This window comes from Pristiophorus japonicus, chromosome 4 (genome assembly GCF_044704955.1).
Source record: "Pristiophorus japonicus isolate sPriJap1 chromosome 4, sPriJap1.hap1, whole genome shotgun sequence".
NCBI classification, from domain to species: Eukaryota; Metazoa; Chordata; class Chondrichthyes; family Pristiophoridae; genus Pristiophorus; species Pristiophorus japonicus.
In genome coordinates this window covers 251985727-252004468 of record NC_091980.1, presented here as the reverse complement: position 1 = coordinate 252004468, position 18742 = coordinate 251985727, and the positions used below count along the sequence as shown (strand labels likewise).

At 44.0% G+C, this 18742-nt stretch overlaps 1 protein-coding gene across 1 annotated transcript in view; it reads left to right on the top strand.

The window, feature by feature from the left end:
- trmt61a (tRNA methyltransferase 61A) overlaps positions 1 to 18742 on the top strand; it is a 58431-nt gene that overhangs the window by 28916 nt on the left and 10773 nt on the right. Inside the window, exon 3 of the mRNA XM_070877518.1 lies at positions 7971 to 8237. Within this exon, the coding sequence (XP_070733619.1) occupies positions 7971 to 8237 (267 nt within the window). The remainder of the gene's footprint in view (positions 1 to 7970; positions 8238 to 18742) is intronic.

Sequence of the window (18742 nt, the reverse complement as noted above, 5' to 3'; positions counted from 1 at the left end):
CCGCCGCCGCCACTTCGGGCGGAGCCCGTCCCCAGCGAGATGCAGGTCGGGCCCTGCCGACGACATGGAGGGAGGGAGGGGAGAGAATGGGGGGAAGAAGGTGGGGGTGGGGGGGAAGAGGCTGAACGGGAGGGGGGTTGGGGGAGAGGCGTGAACGGGCCGGGCTGCTGCCGCCAACATTTCAGGCGGGGCATGCCCCCAGCGAGATGCCGGGCGGGCCCTGCCAACGGCGGGGGTAAGGCTGCACGGAAAGGAGGGGAGGCAACTGAATGGGAGGGAGGTCCAAGTCCTGATCTTCGCCCTGTGATCCCATTCGGCCAGGGCTAGGGTCGGGCCCCTCCCACGCAGCCTCGGTGGCCTGGAGCTACTACACATGCGCGCACACTCTAGCGCGCATCTGCAGAGGTCCCGGCACTGTTTTCAGCACCGGGACCTGGCTCTACCCCCGACCCCTTGTGCTGCACCACGCCAAGCACGAAGACGTCTCAAGGAGACCGGAGAATCACAAGGTAAGTTTTCGGCGCCCTTTTTCTTCCAGAAAGTCGGCGCACCTTATCGAGATGCGTCGTTTTTCCAGAGGACGGAAACTTGGGCCCATTATCTCTATCTTGTCTATTGTCTTATAACTAATGTACATATAGAAAGCCTTTTATTGCTCATTGTTTTTGCTGACTTCCTTTACCTTCTCTAATCTCCCAATTTGTATCTTTCACACATGTCTCCTGGCTTTCATTTGTATTATTTTCCTGATATGTGCTAACTGCTTTTTTGTTTACGTTTCAAATTTTATCCCAGCCCTTACATTCAATTTTTATCCTACTGGAAGATACTTGCTTGATCTGTTTAATCAATTCCATTGTCGACCAATGGTCTGTTTGCCAATTTTCCCTTCCATTTTAATCTGGGCATGGGCTCTTGTCTTGCTTTTTCCCCCCAGTAAAGTGACCTTTTCTTCTACTTTTCTTTTTCCTTTTTAATTCTTACACTGAACCTAATTATGTAGTGGTCGTTGCTTAGGAATGGTGATGAAAATGTAATGGTTTTCATTCCTGATCCACCAAAACTGAACAGCCCTCTAGTTTTGCAGTTAAATTTGTGCGTTGTGGATTTGTGTTTTCTCTTCTGTCATGGCTTATCCAAGTCTCAGGCTTGCTTACAATTATACCCAATTGGGTTTGGTTTCTCTTCTGCAGAGCTTGATGCTTAATGATTGTACTGTTCATCCCCTAGGTGCTGAACTAGTGCTATTCATCAGAACACCATTGGGATTATTTGTTATATTCTACTGAATGTTTCCCTATAGGCAAAGTTCCACCACCTGTTAAACAACAACAGTACTTACATAACCATTTTATTAATGGCAGACATCAAGTTAGTAATTGTCTTCACTTTACATGGCTCCTGCAGTTCTATAGTGATGTTGTAAATTGACCCACGGACCTGATCAATATTGATCAAAGCCTCCCTGATCTGCTCTATGAAGCCGACACTGGTCTCTGTCTGTTTGACAGACTCATCTAGCTTTCTACATCTGGAGTAATTGCATAGGTAGATAGCTTTGTACAGTGAGCAATTCATCCTCAATAAGAAAAATATATAACATTCAAAACTGGTTTTCCTGACTTTGGTGCTTTTAGTATATGGCAATGTTGTGAGCAATGCTGACAAGGCTGCATTTATTGTGCATCCTGAGTCCCCCTCGAAGGTGGTGGTGGTGGTCCACCAGCTTGAACCACACTCCAAATAACCTGTACTGGATTCGGCTTTTAACATCGATGGAGTGTCCCCATAAACACAACCTGATGCCAAAACTAAATTATAAAATGGTCAAATGCAGATTGGGTAGCATTTGGAGCCTTAACTATTGTCTAGAAATAGCTGGTTCAAAGACCCAAAGATCAGTTTTAAAAATAAAAAATATTTTTCTTTAACTTTGAAAGCTAGATCTGGTAACCTGCTGTGCTTTCAGTTGCACCATTTTCCTGTCATAAGAATATAAGAAATGGAGCAGAAGTAGGCCACCTAGCCCCTCGAGCCTGCTCCACCATCTAATAAGATCATGGCTGATCTGATCATGGACTCAGCTCCACTTATAAGAACATAAGAATTAGGAACAGGAGTAGGCCATCTAGCCCCTCGAGCCTGCTCCGCCATTTAAGATTATGGCTGATCTGGTCGTGGACTCAGCTCCACTTACCCGCCCGCTTCCCATAACCCTTAATTCCCTTATTGGTTAAAAATCTATCTATCTGTGACTTGAATACATTCAATGAGCTAGCCTCTTCCTTGGGCAGAGAATTCCACAGATTCACAACCCTCTGGGAGAAGAAATTCCTTCTCAACTCGGTTTTAAATTGGCTCCCCCGTATTTTGAGGCTGTGCCCCCTAGTTCTAGTCTCCCCGACCAGTGGAAACAACCTCTCTGCCTCTATCTTGTCTATCCCTTTCATTATTTTAAATGTTTCTATAAGATCACCCCTCATCCTTCTGAATTCCAACGAGTAAAGACCCAGTCTACTCAATCTATCATCATAAGGTAACCCCCTCATCTCCGGAATCAGCCTCGTGAATCGTCTCTGTACCCCCTCCAAAGCTAGTATTTCCTTCCTTAAGTAAGGTGACCAAAACTGCATGCAGTACTCCAGCTGCGGCCTCACCAATACCCCATACAGTCGCAGAAGGACCTCCCTGCTTTTGTACTCCATCCCTCTCGCAATGAAGGCCAACATTCCATTCGCCTTCCTGATTACCTGCTGCACCTGCAAACTAACTTTTTGGGATTCATGCACGCTCCCTGCCCGCTCCCCAGAACCCTTTATTCCCTTATCACTCAAAAATCTGTTTATCTCTGCCTTAAATATATTCAATGACCCAGCCGCCACAGCTCTCTGGGGCAGAGAATTCCATAGATTTACAACCCTCAGAGAAGAAATTCCTCCTCAACTCAGCCTTAATTGGGCGGCCTCTTATTCTGAGCTGATGGTCCCCTAGTTTTAGTTTCCCCTAGTTTTAGTTTCCCCTATGAGTGGAAATATCCTCCCTGCATCTACCTTATCGAGCCCCATCATTATCTTATATGTTTCAACAAGATCACCTCTCATTCTTCTGAACTCCAATGTGTATAGGCCCAACCTCCTCAACCTATCTTCATAAGTCAACCCCCTCATCTCCGGAATCAACCTAGTGAACCTTCTCTGAACAGCCCCCAATGCAAGTATATCCTTCCTTATTTATGGAGACCAAAACTGTACGCAGTACTCTAGGTGTGGCTTCACCAATACTCTGTACAATAGTAGCAGGACTTCTCTGCTTTTATACTCTATCCCCCTTGCAATAAAGACCAACATTCCATTTTCCTTCCTGATTACTTGCTGTACCCTCCCAGGTCCCTCTGTACTGCAGCACTTTGCAATTTTTCTCCATTTCAATTATAATTTGCTTTTCTATTTTTTCTGCCAAAGTGGATAACCTCACATTTTCCCACATTATACTCCATCTGCCAAATTTTTGCCCACTCATTTAGCCTGGCTATATCCCTTTGCAGATTTTTTGTGTCCTCCTCACAATTTGCTTTCCCACCCATCTTTGTATCTTCAGCAAGTTTGACTTCATTATACTTGATCCCTTCATCCAAGTCATTAATATAGTTTGTAAATAGTTGAGGACCCAGCACCGATCCTTGCGGCACCCCACTAGTCACTGTTTGCCAGCCGGACTCTGTTTTCTGTTACTTCGCCAATCCTCAATCCATATTACCCCCAACCCCGTGAACTTTTATCTTGTGCAGTAACCTTTTATGTTGCACCTTATCGAATGCCTTCTGGAAATCCAAATAGAGCACATCCATTGGTTCCCCCTTATCCACCCTGCTCGTTACATCCTCAAAGAACTCTAGCAAATTTGTCAAACATGATTTCCCTTTTATAAAACCATGCTGACTCTGATTGAATTATGCTTTTCCAAATGTACCGCTACTGCTTCCTTAATAAAGGACTCCAGCATTTTCCCAACGACAGATGTGAGGCTAACTGGTCCATAGTTTCCTTATTTTTGTCTGCCTCCTTTTTTAAGATAGGGGCGTTACATTTGCGGTTTTCCAATCCGCTGGGACTGCCCCAGAATCCAGGGAATTTTGGTAGATTACAACCAATGCATCCACTATCTCTGCAGCTACTCTTAAGATCCTAGGATGTAAGCCTTCGGGTCCAGGGGACTTGTCAGCTCCTTAAATTTTGTATTAAAGACACAGGCAGTCCAAGGCTGATGAGCTACACTCCACGTGTTAATTTTGAATATGCATGCATAAATCTTTGATTTTCGTATCTACTTGGATTGCTGTGATGTTTTCCCCACTTTGCAAATAGAATCCTTTGCAGTATTAAAGTGGAATAACAGAAGAATGCTCATACTTTTGTAGTTTGTTGGACTAGTTTACTTTCATTACTTCACTTAAAACAGTTTAAAAATAGTTGTTTTCTACGTGCCTAAAAGCAGCTAGTTACTAGTTGGAGAGATTGTTAGCTGACTTCTGTTGCTGGAGAATGAACCACAGTTTACTTCTGGTTTTATTGTTTGGAAATGCAGAAGTTCTACATATTTTATGTTGCAGGGAGACATCTATTTTTAAACCGTTTTAAGTAAAGCAAAAATACAAAACACTTCTTTCGCCCTCTTCTTCCCCAGTGAAAAGATATAGTGGACCAGTGAGATAGTGTGTTGGTAGGCCAGTGCATTATGCCTTTAAAACCATGGAGGTTTATAGCACAATAGGAGGCCATTCAATTCAGTCCATTGTGTCCAAGCCTACCCTCTACTAGAGGAATTCATAACTAATACCACTGCTCCACTCTTTCTCCCCGCCGCCGCCACCCCCCCGCCCCCCAAAGCATTGCAATAATTATCACCGTCATTAACAATTAATCCACTTTCCTCTTAAAACCATGGGATGATCGTTCAGTCATCAAATATTTATCACATGCTGAGTTTAGGATCGCAACCAGATGATCGGGATGAGACACTGAGTGGAAGGGAAAGCATTTTCTTGGAGAGAATTTGGAGGAGGCAACATTCATGGTTCTGTGAGCAGCTGACTCGAGGGTGGTTCTGTGTTCACTTGTTTTTTATAAACGAGGATAGATTATGAACAAAAGAGAAATAACCTTTTAATTTGTCAACAATGTAACTCAAATTAAATTTGTGTATAACATTTAAGAAACATTAGAATCTGGCGGTCTAATTTGCTAACTAGATTTAATTAGAAAATAACTATTTAAAAATAATTCTAATGGCATTGGCAAATGGATTCTATTTTAAATTCAAAACTACACACAGCAGATATTCAAAAATATCTCAATCATCATGGCTCTTGGTGAATTTCACCACACATTGTTCTGAATAGGTGCAGAGATGAAGTTAAAGCATTCAGCTTTGTCCTTTCATCAAGTGACAGTCTATTCCAGTACAGAATTTACAGGTCTAAATGCAAGACCATTAAAATCTCCAAGTGGCAATTGTATAACTGTATCTGTCTGTAGAATTGCTTTTGTTTCATGGCCTTTGGTAACAGGATTAGGGAGAAAAAGTCTTGTGCTTAAGGTTGGTTGATTATGTGAGCATATGCAAGCAGGCATGATGTCAGAGGTTTTTTTTAGCTTGATCATGTGATCCTGCTGGAGCGATGCTCAAGTGGTGCTCCCAGATGGTGCTTTCAGGAGCAGCTGACTTAGTAAATGAATATAAACAAGGATGAGCATTGGGATGAGATTTAGAGTTGATTTTGAAATTTGTTATGGATTAATATAAACTGAATTTTTGTGAGGTTGAGTATGACTTTTTTTTAATTTTGAATTTGTAGGAGCTACTTAATGTTTAACTGCAAGTTTTATTTTGATGTGCCTTGCTTAATCCTGTTATGTCGTGGTGCATATGAAAAACAACGCATATAACTGGATCATTTATGACTGCAAGGAGTAAATTTGGAATCAATGATAATTTATACATATCTAGAATGCCAGCAGTTTGCTGTATTGCACAGATGTGCATTTTGCTGAAACATTATGTATATTTGTACAAACTAAGTGTTTTTTAGTTAATTGTAAAAATTGCACAAGTGCTTCAGACCCACTGGAGTGCTAATTAGATTGTTTATGAATAATTATTCAAATGCACTATCAAAGTATGCATCTGGATTTGTGACAGTATAATGCTCAGTTTAACTACAAGAATAGTTGCACAGTTCCTGTGGTACATTTCCAATTTGCGTCTGAATGGACTATTTTTGCTGAAACTTCAAACATCTGCAATAGTCTTGAACTTCATTCATGCACTGATTTACATTTCAATAGTAGGCTGCGAATCAACATTGTATTCTTGGCAATAGGGAGAACAAAGAGTCTTAACTTGAGGTCCACTGGACACAACTGAGCACAAATGGGATTTCTGAGAGCTGTAACATTAGTGGGAAAAAGTGTATTCTGCACCTGCTGCTACTACTTCATGATTAGTGTCTCAGCTTTAATAGCTTGAGCAAAGCCCCCTCTCCTCCCCCCCTCACCCCGCCGTGTTCAGTCTGCATTTTGTTTTAAATTGTATTTCGTGGGGAGCTCAGGCTGCTGCTGGCTTCTGAAACACCGCCAGTGACAATTCCAAAGTAAACTTGGCAGATATACTAAGGTCGGCAGGCAGCCGCAAAGGCCCACTTTTACCAAATTTCAGCACATCCTGTTGCTACAAGGTCTCCCTCCCCCGTATGGTTACGGTATTTACCAGTTTGCCTATCGAATATTATCACACTTAAAAGTAATTAATTTTATCCCAAAAATAATGGCCACATGAGATTCAAGGAATAGAGAAATGGGTGAAAATATCCAGCAGGTTGCATCTTTAGAGAAAAAAGACTAAAATTTCAGGTAAAATCTTCTTCAGAACTGAAAGATAAATAAACATTTTAGTAGAATCGGGGGGGGGGGGGGCGGTGGAGGAGCAGAAGGAAAACAGATACTCCAACCATGAGCAGAAGTTAATGAGCTCAATGACCTGCACCCTGCTTAAATGAAAAGCACGTAATTTACATAATAAAAGATCATCTTGGTGATCATCTAAAAAAATAGGAATTAACTCATAAATAGCTAAGACAGTGAGAGGCCTGACCAAGGAAAATGGTGAGAGAATGGAAGAAATTGTGGGATGGGGAAACATAAAAGCCTATAGTCGCAGGTCTAAAATTAAAACTGAAATGTTGGAAGCACAGTGTGAATGTCAGTTTCACAAGGAGAAAAAGACAGGCCAATATCATTGCACAAAGTACCCCTCACCCTTCCCAGTCAAAACTCTGTTCTAGAAATCTACACCTAAAATGTTAACCTTGCCTCTCTCCCCATCCCAGTCACTGGGTTCACAAACCCCCTTACCAGCACCCTTTGCTGTCAAGAAATAGTTATTAGGGTCACTGTTCAGTCCAGAGTGCCCATAAAAAGATGAGATACTATTCTTGAAGTTTTCTTTTGAGTTTAACCCGAACAGATGAGGGTCGCCACTGCATTTGTTGCCCATCCAGAGTTGATCTGAGAAGGTGGTGGTACAAGTGTGCTCACCTCAGCATGATTGAACTAAGCAACCCAAATTCCTTTTATTGATACAGCTGCAACTTGTGCACTGAGAAATATTTTTTGTATAATTTTCATCATCCTATGCAGGTTTGACATTCAAATATTTTTATTAAAATGGAATAGACAAAGGCAGAACCATAAGCCATTGTATCCTTACCATATCTTGAATTCTCTTCCTGAACCTCTTCACCTTGCCAATCCTCTCCCCATCTACAAAAACCTCAAGACATGCCCATTGACTCTGCCTTTCGTCCCCTACGTGCTGTAAGGTGTCCATTATTCCACCCTGAAAAGTATTTTTCATTACGTGAAATAAACTATTTTTAGATTAAAAACAAAACCATCTTTTTCTTTATATTGTAGGTACAGGAAGTGGTTCTCTTTCTCATGCTATCATTCGGACCATTGCACCAACGGGACGGCTGTACACCGTGGAGTTTCATAAACAACGAGCAGAGAAAGCTGAAGAGGAGTTTTGTGATCATAAGATAGATCATTTGGTCACAGTGAAAAACCAAGATGTTTGTAAGGAAGGTTTTGGAGTTGTCAATGTTGCAAATGCTGTATTTCTGGACATACCATCACCTTGGGAGGCTGTAAGATATGCAAAAACCGCTCTGAAGATGGAAGGTTAGAGAATCAAAGATAGAATGATTATCTTTCAAAATGATTACTATTTAACAATTACAATACAGTGATACTAACTTCAAAAATACAATGGCCAATTGTTTTATTATCTAATCCCTGTTGTAGTTGTGTTCTTTCACCCCTTTCCCTATTTTCGTTTCTCCTCAATTTTACATGTACCATGCTTTTTAAATAAATGTCTTGATCATATCAACAGGACAACCAGGCATTTAATATTTAGTACCATGGCTAAGTTATAAATATTTCGCATGAATTCCATTATTCTTATTGGTAAGCTGTTTTAACACAGTAATTTAATGCTTAAAATATATTTGTCCACGATGTTCCTTGTGGCTGTCAAAAATGATCCAGAAATTTAGTATGGTATTGATGTTCTACAGGTTTCTATTGGCTTTTTATTGGTAATTTGGTGCCATTAAGTTTCTTCACATTGACAATATTATGCTGTTTCCTCCCATTGTTTTGTGTTCGCTGTTGTTCACTCTCTCGGCAATATTATAAAGTGTGTATGTTATAAAGATCTGAGAAGCTTAATGCTCGCCTGTGATCACCTTACTAAAGAATCTTTGCATTAATAACTAGCATTGCGCTTGTCACATGGACTATGTCTGTGACGATGCAGACACTGAGCAGGAAGTGAAGACATTTTGGGGTAGAAACCAAAGGCACAGTTGAGGCCTAAGTTTTTTTAGGAAGCAGAACAAGAGGCAGCAAGCCATTCAGAATTGGAGGAACAAAGGACATACATTGATCCATGGAGCTGGAGATTATTTCTCGCATGGAGTGGTGTGATTGATTCACTGATGAGGGGTCCAGTGGAGTTTGGCTCGAATGGGGATAATGAGTGTGTGAGACAGGGCCTGGGTTACAGAGATCTGGATTAGCTGAAGTTACCAATATTTCATATCAGGAATTTCTGGAGAGCAATTAAGAAATTTGTTGAGGTGATCAGAGGGTAGATTACTGGTAGAAATGAACAGTGCTCCAGAAATGGAGGTGTCTTAGTGATGGATCAGAAGTCAGGTTTAAAAACCAGCTCCAGATTATTTTTTTCTCCCTCTTCCACATGCTCTCGCTTTTCGTTTGTGCTCTCTGTCTGACTATCTGTGTCTCTAGTGCATTGCCCCTCTCTTTTGCACCCCCCCCCTCCCATTTCCTGCATTACAATAGTGACTACACCAAAAGTACTTCAGTGGTTGTAAAGTGCTTTTGGACATTCTGAGATCATGAAAGACGCTATATAAATGCAAGTCTTTCTTTGATTCTTTCTTTCTCCTTCTGATACTCACCCCCCCCCCCCTTTACTCCCTCTTCTTCCCCTCCCCCAGTTCTTGATATAATCAGGGCTGTTGTAAATATTCTTATTACTGTATATGAACTCGCTAGTTCCAAGCAGCTTGTTTGTGTCTAATGCTATTACATAAATGGATTCTCATGCAGCTGTGATTCCTTAAATGTTGGTAAATTGGTACAAAGACGTTTTCCATAAACAAAAGTAGGAGAGTTGGTTTAAATCATTTTAAGTTTGAGTTGACTGGAATGTAAACTTTGCAAGCTTGTCTCATGATTTTACTGTCCTGCAGACATACTGCTCTCACACTCCTGGATAGGCTATTCCATAGTTTTACCATCCTTCGCATAAGAAAATTGTATCTTAACTGAGTTTCAACTTTTACTTGTCTGTTAGAATCTGTCTCCCCTTGTCATAGAGCTTGTGTTAATGCCAAACATTATTCCAGTTTACCTATTCCTGAGATCTCTAATCCCTAATAAGATCACCCCTAAGATGCCTCTTTCCCAACATAAACATGCCTAGTACCTTTTAGTCTTTCCTCAGATCTCAGATGCCTAAATCCATTGATCAACTTAGTTGCCTTCTTTATACTCGGTTCCAGTTCAGGATGTATCCCCCTCCTCCCCAGCCCCTTCACGATGTCCATGATAACATTGGTAGAATGGACCACTGCACAGTCCTTTATGAAAACAATGGGCCGAAACTTATGGTTGGTGGCGTACTTCCAGAGTACGCCTTAGAACCGGAAAAAAAACGAAAGTACCTGCTGGCTCCCGGGCTTCGGAGTCTTCGGGTCCTGGGCCTGCAGACGTACACATGTGTAAAGGCCCACGGATCCCAGGGACGAAGGTGGTTCGGAAGCCTCCCTGAGATCATGTGGGCCAGATCAACCAATTAGAAAGGGGGGATTCCTATACGCTTATGAGAAATCCCCAAATAAGTAATTAACACAACTGAAATAAAAAATGTTCCCATGTTCAAAATTAATTAAAAGTCTCTTTAATTAAAGATTTAAAATAAAATTTTAATTCATTGAAAAATAAGTTTAAACATTTTAATGCAGACTAAAATTTACAAAAATTTATTTTCAATGTTTTTGTATGTTTTAATTTAATTTAACCCTTGTGCTGGTAAAAGCAGGGCCTATGCTCTTACCAGGTGTAAGGGTTTTGTGGGCATTTCTTGGGCAGTAGTTGTGCAAATAGCCCAGCTCTGTGTCAGCGAATGTGTTTTTGCGGCACATACGGACGATCTGCCAATGCAAACTTTGACAGATCACAAGTTCTGGCTTTTTATGCCCGCTCGGCACATGCAGAAACACGGAATTTGCGGAGCGGTCATCAGCGCCACAAAATCCGGGCCAGCGTCTCGTCTCGACAGTGAGGGCACCCTCTATCGTGTAGTATTGCCTTGCTAAGTGGGATGAACTAAGGATAGATGTAGCAGTCCAAAACTGGGCATCCATGAAATGCTGCAGGCCATTAGCAACAGCAGAATTGTCTGTAACCACATGGCCTGGCACATGCACATTCCTCCATCATTATCAAGCCAGAAGACTAACCCTGGTTCAGTGGAGAGTGTAGAAAGGTAACATCTGTGTTATATATGTAAACCTGTAAGAACCTTGTTTAACGACCAGAGTGCTCATCCCCTGGAATCCCAAGAGATCCCACAATCCCTTGGGAGCACCTGTACATAAGGAGGTCTCACAGGCTAGAGAGGCACTCTGGAGATCTGTAAAAAGGACTTCAGTCACACCGTACTTTGAGCTCTCAGTATCTGGTCAGACTCTTTATTCAATACATAACAACTGGTGACGAGATACAGATGACGAACCCCACCGCAACGATGCAGAGAACAGTGGGCATCCTGGAGAAATTTTCGGAGGGAGATGATTGGGAAACCTTCGTGGAGCGACTCGACCAATACTTCGTGGCCAACGAGCTGAAAGGAGAAGTGAACGCTGCCAAACGAAGGGCGATCCTCCTCCTCCGTTTGCGGGGCACCAACGTATGGCCTCATGAAAAATCTGCTTGCTCCAGCGAAACCCACACACAAGTCATATGATGATTTGTGCACACTGGTCCGGGAGCATCTAAACCCGAAGGAAAGCGTTCTGATGGCGAGGTACCGGTTCTACATGTACAAGAGGTCTGAAGGCCAGGAAGTGGCGAGCTATATCGGCGAGCTAAGACGCCTTGCAGGACATTGCAAATTTGAAGGACACTTGGAGCACATGCTCAGGGACTTCTTTGTACTTGGCATTGGCCATGAAGTAATACCTCGCAAACTTTTAATTGTAGAGACCCCAACCTTGAGTAAAGCCATAGCGATATCCCAGGCGTTCATCGCCACCAGTGACAATACTAAACAAATCTCTCAGCACACGAGTGCTGCTGCAAGTACTGTGAACAAAGTACTGTTGTTTTCGAATCGTAATGTACAGGCCAGGCCTCACATGCCTGCAGTTGCACGTCCACAGATGACTCAGAGTACACCATCAAGGGCGGTGAATGCAAGGTCATTAACACGTTGGCGCTGCAGGGGTGATCATCGTTTCCATTCATGCTGCTTCAAAGGATACGTTTGCAAGGGCTATGGAACAATGGGACACTTCCAACGTATGTGCAGGTGAGCTGCAAATCGCCATGTTGCAGAGGAGGACAGATCCACAGCGGATCACGATGAACCAGAGCCTCAGACCGAGGAGGCAGAGGTATGTGGGGCACACAGATTTACCACAAAGTGTCCCCCGATAATGCTGAAGGTTGAATTAAATGGACTCCTGGTGTCAACGGAGCTGGACACGGACGTGAGCCAGTCCATAATGAGCAAAAAGACTTTTGACAAATTGTGGTGCAGCAAGGCCTCAAGGCCAGTCCTGACTCCCAATCGTACTAAACTGAGAATGTACACAAAGGAACAGATTCCCGTAATCGGCAGCACTACTGTAAAGGTCTCCTACGATGGAACGGTGCACAAGTTACCACTCTGGGTGGTACCGGGCGATGGCCCCACGCTGCTTGGCAGGAGCTGGCTGGGGAAGATACGCTGGAACTGGGACGCGCTCGTCCGTCGATGACACTTCATGTGCCCAGGTCCTAAACAAGTTCCCCTCGCTGTTCGAACCAGGCATCGGGAAGTTCCAAGGAGCAAAAGTGCAGATCCACCTGATTCCGGGGGCGCAACCCATCCATCACAAGGCGAGAGCAGTACCGTACATGATAGAGAGAGGGTGGGAATCGAGCTGGACCAGCTGCAACGAGAGGGCTTCATTTCGCTGATCGAATTCAACGAATAGGCCAGTCCATTTGTTCCAGTCCTCAAGGAAGATGGCACCGTCAGTTACTTAGAATCTGTGGTGATTACAATCAATCGTTTCTCCCTGCAGGATCAATACCCACTACCAAAAGCAGACGACCTATTTGCGACGCTGGTGGGAGGAAAAACGTTTATGAAGCTGGACTTGACCTCGGCCTTCATGACACAGGAGCTGGAGGAATCATCGAAGGGCCTCACCTGCATCAACACGCACAAAGGTCTCTTTATTTACAACAGATGCCCATTTGGGATTCGATCAGCTGCGGCGATATTCCAGAGGAACATGGAAAGCTTACATGGAAAGTTGGTGGTCTTCCAGGAAGACATCTTGGTTACAGGTCAGAACACTGTCGAGCATCTGCAGAACCTGGAGGAGGTTCTTAGTCGGCTTAATCGCGTGGGGCTCAGGTTAAAACGCTCACAACCCGCAGATTTAGTTATGGTAATGGAAGCATTCGAAAGTGAATAATCACCTGACACCGCCCGACAGTTTAGAACCTGGACGAGCCAGGACCCCTTACTGTCCTTAGTAAAAAGCTGTGTGCTCCACGGGAGTTGGTCTAATGTCCCGTTAGAAATGCAGGAAGAAATAAAGCCGTACCAGTAGCGCAAAGATGAAATGTCTATACAGGCAGACTGCCTTCTGTGGGGTAATCAGGTAGTGGTACCAAAAAAGGGCAGGGACACTTTCATTCATGATCTCCACAGTGCCCACCCAGTAATGATGAAACCGATAGCCAGATCCCATGTGTGGTGGCCCGGTATCGTTGCAGACTTAGAGTCCTGCGTGCACAACATGTTCACAGTTAAACAATGCACCCAGGGAGGTGCCACTAAGTTTATGGCCTTGGCCCTCCAAACCGTGGTCTAGGGTCCATGTCGACTATGCAGGCCCGTTCCTGGGAAAAATGTTCCTAGTGGTTGTAGATGCATACTCCAAATGCATTGAATGTGAGATAATGTCGGCAAGCACGTCCGCTGCTACCATTGAAAGCCTGTGGGCCATGTTTGCCACGCACGGCCTGCCTAATGTCCTTGTGAGTGACAATGGGCCGTGCTTCATCAGTGCCGAGTTCAAAGAGTTCATGACCCGTAATGGGATCAAACATGTCACATCTGCCCCGTTTAAACCAGCGTCCAATGGTCAGGCAAAGAGAGCAGTGCAAACAATCAAGCAGAGCTTGAAGAAGGTAACTGAAGGCTCACTGCAGATTCACCTATCCCGAGTCCTGCTTAGTTACCACACAAGACCCCACTCGCTCACTGGGGTTCCCCCCACTGAACTGCTCATGAAAAAGGCACTTAAGACAAGGCTCTCGTTAGTCTACCCTGAATTACATGAACAGGTAGAGAGCAGGCGGCTTCAACAGAATACATAACATAGAAAATAGGTGCAGGAGTAGGCCATTCGGCCCTTCGAGCCTGCACCGCCATTCAATGAGTTCATGGCTGAACATGCAACTTCAGTACCCCATTCCTGCTTTCTCGCCATACCCCTTGATCCCCCTAGTATAAGGACTACATCTAACTCCTTCTTGAATGTATTTAGTGAATTGGCCTCAACAACTTTCTGTGGTAGAGAATTCCACAAGTTCACCACTCTGGGTGAAGAAGTTTCTCCTCATCTCAGTCCTAAATGGCTTACCCCTTATCCTTAGACTGTGACCCTTGGTTCTGGACTTCCTCAACATTGGGAACATTCTTCCTGCATCTAACCTGTCTAAACGCTTTAGAATTTTAAACGTTTCTATGAGATCCCCTCGCATTCTTCTGAACTCCAGTGACTACAAGCCCAGTTGATCCAGTCTTTCTTGATAGGTCAGTCCCGCCATCCCGGGAATCAGTCTGGTGAACCTTCGCTGCACTCCCTCAATAGCAAGAATGTCCTTCCTCAAGTTAGGAGACCAAAACTGTACACAATACTCCAGGTGTGGCCTCACCAAGACCCTGTACAACTGTAGTAACACCTCCCTGCCCCTGTACTCAAATCCTCTCTCCATGAACGCCAACATGCCATTTGCTTTCTTAACCGCCTGCTGTACCTGCATGCCAACCTTCAATGACTGATGTACCATGACACCCAGGTCTCGTTGCACCTTCCCTTTTCCTAATCTGTCACCATTCAGATAATAGTCTGTGTCTCAGTTTTTACAACCAAAGTGGATAACCTCACATTTATCCACATTATACTTCATCAGCCATGCATTTGCCCTCTCACCTAACCTATCCAAGTCACTCTGCAGCCTCACAGCATCCTCCTCACAGCTCACACTGCCACCCCATTTAGTGTCATCCGCAAATTTGGAGATACTACATTTAATCCCCTCGTCTAAATCATTAATGTAAACAGCTGGGGCCCCAGCACAGAACCTTGCAGTACCCCACTAGTCACTGCCTGCCATTCTGAAAAGTACCCATTTAGTCCTACTCTTTGCTTCCTGTCTGCCAACCTCTCAATCCACGTCAGCACACTACCCCCAATCCCCATGTGCTTTAACTTTGCACATTAATCTCTTGTGTGGGACTTTGTCGAAAGCCTTCTGAAAGTCCAAATACACCACATCAACTGGTTCTCCCTTGTCCACTCTGCTGGAAACATCCTCAAAAAATTCCAGAAGATTTGTCAAGCATGATTTCTCTTTCACAAATCCATGCTGACTTGGACCTATCATGTCACCTCTTTCCAAATGCGCTGCTATGACATCCTTTTACCCACTACTGATGTCAGGCTAACCGGTCTATAATTCCTTGTTTTCTCTCTCCCTCCTTTTTTAAAAAGTGGGGCTACATTGGCTACCCTCCACTCCACAGGAACTGATCCAGAGTCTATGGAATGTTGGAAAATGACTGTCAATGCATTCGCTGTTTCCAAGGCCACCTCTTTAAGTACTCTGGGATGCAGTCCATCAGGCCCTGGGGATTTATCGGCCTTCAATCCCATCAATTTCCCCAACACAATTTCCCAACTAATAAGGATTTCCCTCAGTTCCTCCTTCTTACTAGACCCTCTAACCCCTTTTATATCCGGAAGGTTGTCTGTGTCCTCCTTAGTGAATACCGAACCAAAGTACTTGTTCAATTGGTCTGCCATTTCTTTGTTCCCCATTATGACTTCCCTTGATTCTGACTGCAGGGGGCCGACATTTGTCTTTACTAACCTTTTTCTCTTTACATATCTATAGAAGCTTTTACAGTCCGTTTTAATGTTCCCTGCAAGCTTCCTCTCGTACTCTATTTTCCCTGCCCTAATCAAACCCTTTGTTCTCCTCTGCTGAGTTCTAAATTTCTCCCAGTCCCCGGGTTCGCTGCTATTTCTGGCCAATTTGTATGCCACTTCCTTAGCTTTAATACTATCCCTGATTTCCCTTGAAAGCCACGGTTGAGCCACCTTCCCTTTTTTATTTTTATGTCAGACAGGGATGTACAATTGTTGTAGCTCATCCATGCGGTCTCTAAATGTCTGCCATTGCCCATCCACTGTCAACCCCTTAAGTATCATTCGCCAATCTATCCTAGACAATTCGCGCCTCATACCTTCAAAGTTACCCTTCTTTAAGTTCTGGACCATGGTCTCTGAATTAACTGTTTCATTCTCCATCCTAATGTAGAATTCCACCATATTATGGTCACTCTTCCCCAAGGGGCCTCGCACAACGAGATTGCTAATTAATCCCCTCTCATTACATAACACCCAGTCTAAGATGGCCTCCCCCCTAGTTGGTTCCTCGACATATTGGTCTAGAAAACCATAAGAACATAAGAATTAGGAACAGGAGTAGGCCATCTAGCCCCTCGAGCCTGCTCCGCCATTCAACAAGATCATGGCTGATCTGGCCATGGACTCAGCTCCACTTACCCGCCCGCGCCCCATAACCCTTAATTCCCTTATTGGTTAAAAATCTATCTATCTGTGATTTGAATACATTCAATGAGCTAGCCTCAACTGCTGCCTTGGGCAGAGAATTCCGCAGATTCACAACCCTCTGGGAGAAGAAATTACTTCTCAACTCGGTTTTAAATTGGCTCCCCCGTATTTTGAGGCTGCGCCCCCTAGTTCTAGTCTCCCCGACCAGTGAAAACAACCTCTCTGCCTCTATCTTGTCTATCCCTTTCATTATTTTAAATGTTTCTATAAGATCACCCCTCATCCTTCTGAACTCCAACAAGTAAAGACCCAGTCTACTCAATCTATCATCATAAGGTAACCCCCTCATCTCCGGAATCAGCCTAGTGAATCGTCTCTGTACCCCTTCCAAAGCTGGTATATCCTTCCTTAAGTAAGGTGACCAAAACTGCACGCAGTACTCCAGGTGCGGCCTCACCAATACCCTGTACAGTTGCAGCAGGACCTCCCTGCTTTTGTACTCCATCCCTCTCGCAGTGAAGGCCAACATTCCATTCGCCTTCCTGATTACCTGCTGCACCTGCAAACTAACTTTTTGGGCTGTGGGTGGGGTGGCTTGACCCATCCACCTCCACGGTGGTGTGTGGGGGACCTGACCCATCCACCTCCATGGCACGAACCTGGAATTGCAGTACTTCCAGAACGGTGCAGTGGCTCTAGGCCTTTTGGCTAAGAGCATTGGCGCAGAGTGATCCTTGATGTGTGCAAGGTGACCTCTGGCGTTTGTGATTTGACAAAGAATTGGAACGATTGGCTACGAATTTGGGCCTTGTAAATGTCTGGTGTGTCACCCAGGTCGGGTGGCACGATTTAATGTTTTATGTTTTTGCAGGTAGACTCTAAAAGAGTTTCATGCACAAGGACCCCCAGGTCCCTCTGCACCGCAGCATGTTGTAATTCCTTATGCACTCCAGGAAATCCTCCTCCACCGTATTGCTTCCAGTTTGGTTAGCCCAATCTACGTGCATATTAAAGTCATCCATGATAACTGCTGCACCTTTATTGCATGCACCCCTAATTTCCTGTTTGATGCCCTCCCCAACATCACTACTATTGTTTGGAGGTCTGTACACAACTCCCACTAATGTTTTTTGCCCTTTGGTGTTCTGCAGCTCTACCCATATAGATTCCACATCATCCAAGCTAATGTCCTTCCCAACTATTGCATTAATCTCCTCTTTAACCAGCAATGCTACCCCACCTCCTTTTCCTTTTATTCTATCCTTCCTGAATGTTGAATACCCTTGGATGTTGAGTTCCCAGCCCTGATCATCCTGGAGCCACGTCTCTGTAATCCCAATCACATCATATCTATTTACACAGTTAATTCATCCACCTTATTACAGATACTCCTTGCATTAAGACACAAAAGTCTTCAGGCTTGTTTTTTTAACACCCTTTGTACTTTTAGAATTATGATGTAGTGTGGCCCTTTTTGTTTCTTGCCTTTGTTTACTCGGCCTTCCACTATTGCTTTTTACCTTTCTACCATCTGTTTCTGACTCCATATTACTTCGCCCTGTCTCGCTGCATAGGTTCCCATCCCCCTGCCATATTAGTTTAAATTAACACTCCCGAACTGCATTAGCAAATGTTACCCCCAGGACATCAGTTCCAGTCCTGCCAAGTGCAGACCGTCCCTTTTGTACAGGTCCCACTTCCCCCAGAACTGGTTCCAATGTCCCAGGAATTTGAATCCCTCCCTCTTGCACCACTGCTCAAGCCACATATTTATTCTTACTAACCTGCTCCCTCTACTCTGATTAGCATGTGGCACTGGTAGCAATCCAAAGATTGCTATCTTTGAGGTTCTACTTTTTAATTTAACTCCTAGCTCCCTAAATTCAGCTTGTAGGACCTCTTCCCGCTTCTTACTTGTATCGTTGGTACCTACAGGTACCACAACAACTGGCTGTTCACCCTCCCTCTCCAGAATGCTCTGCAGCCGCTCCGAGTCATCCTTGACCC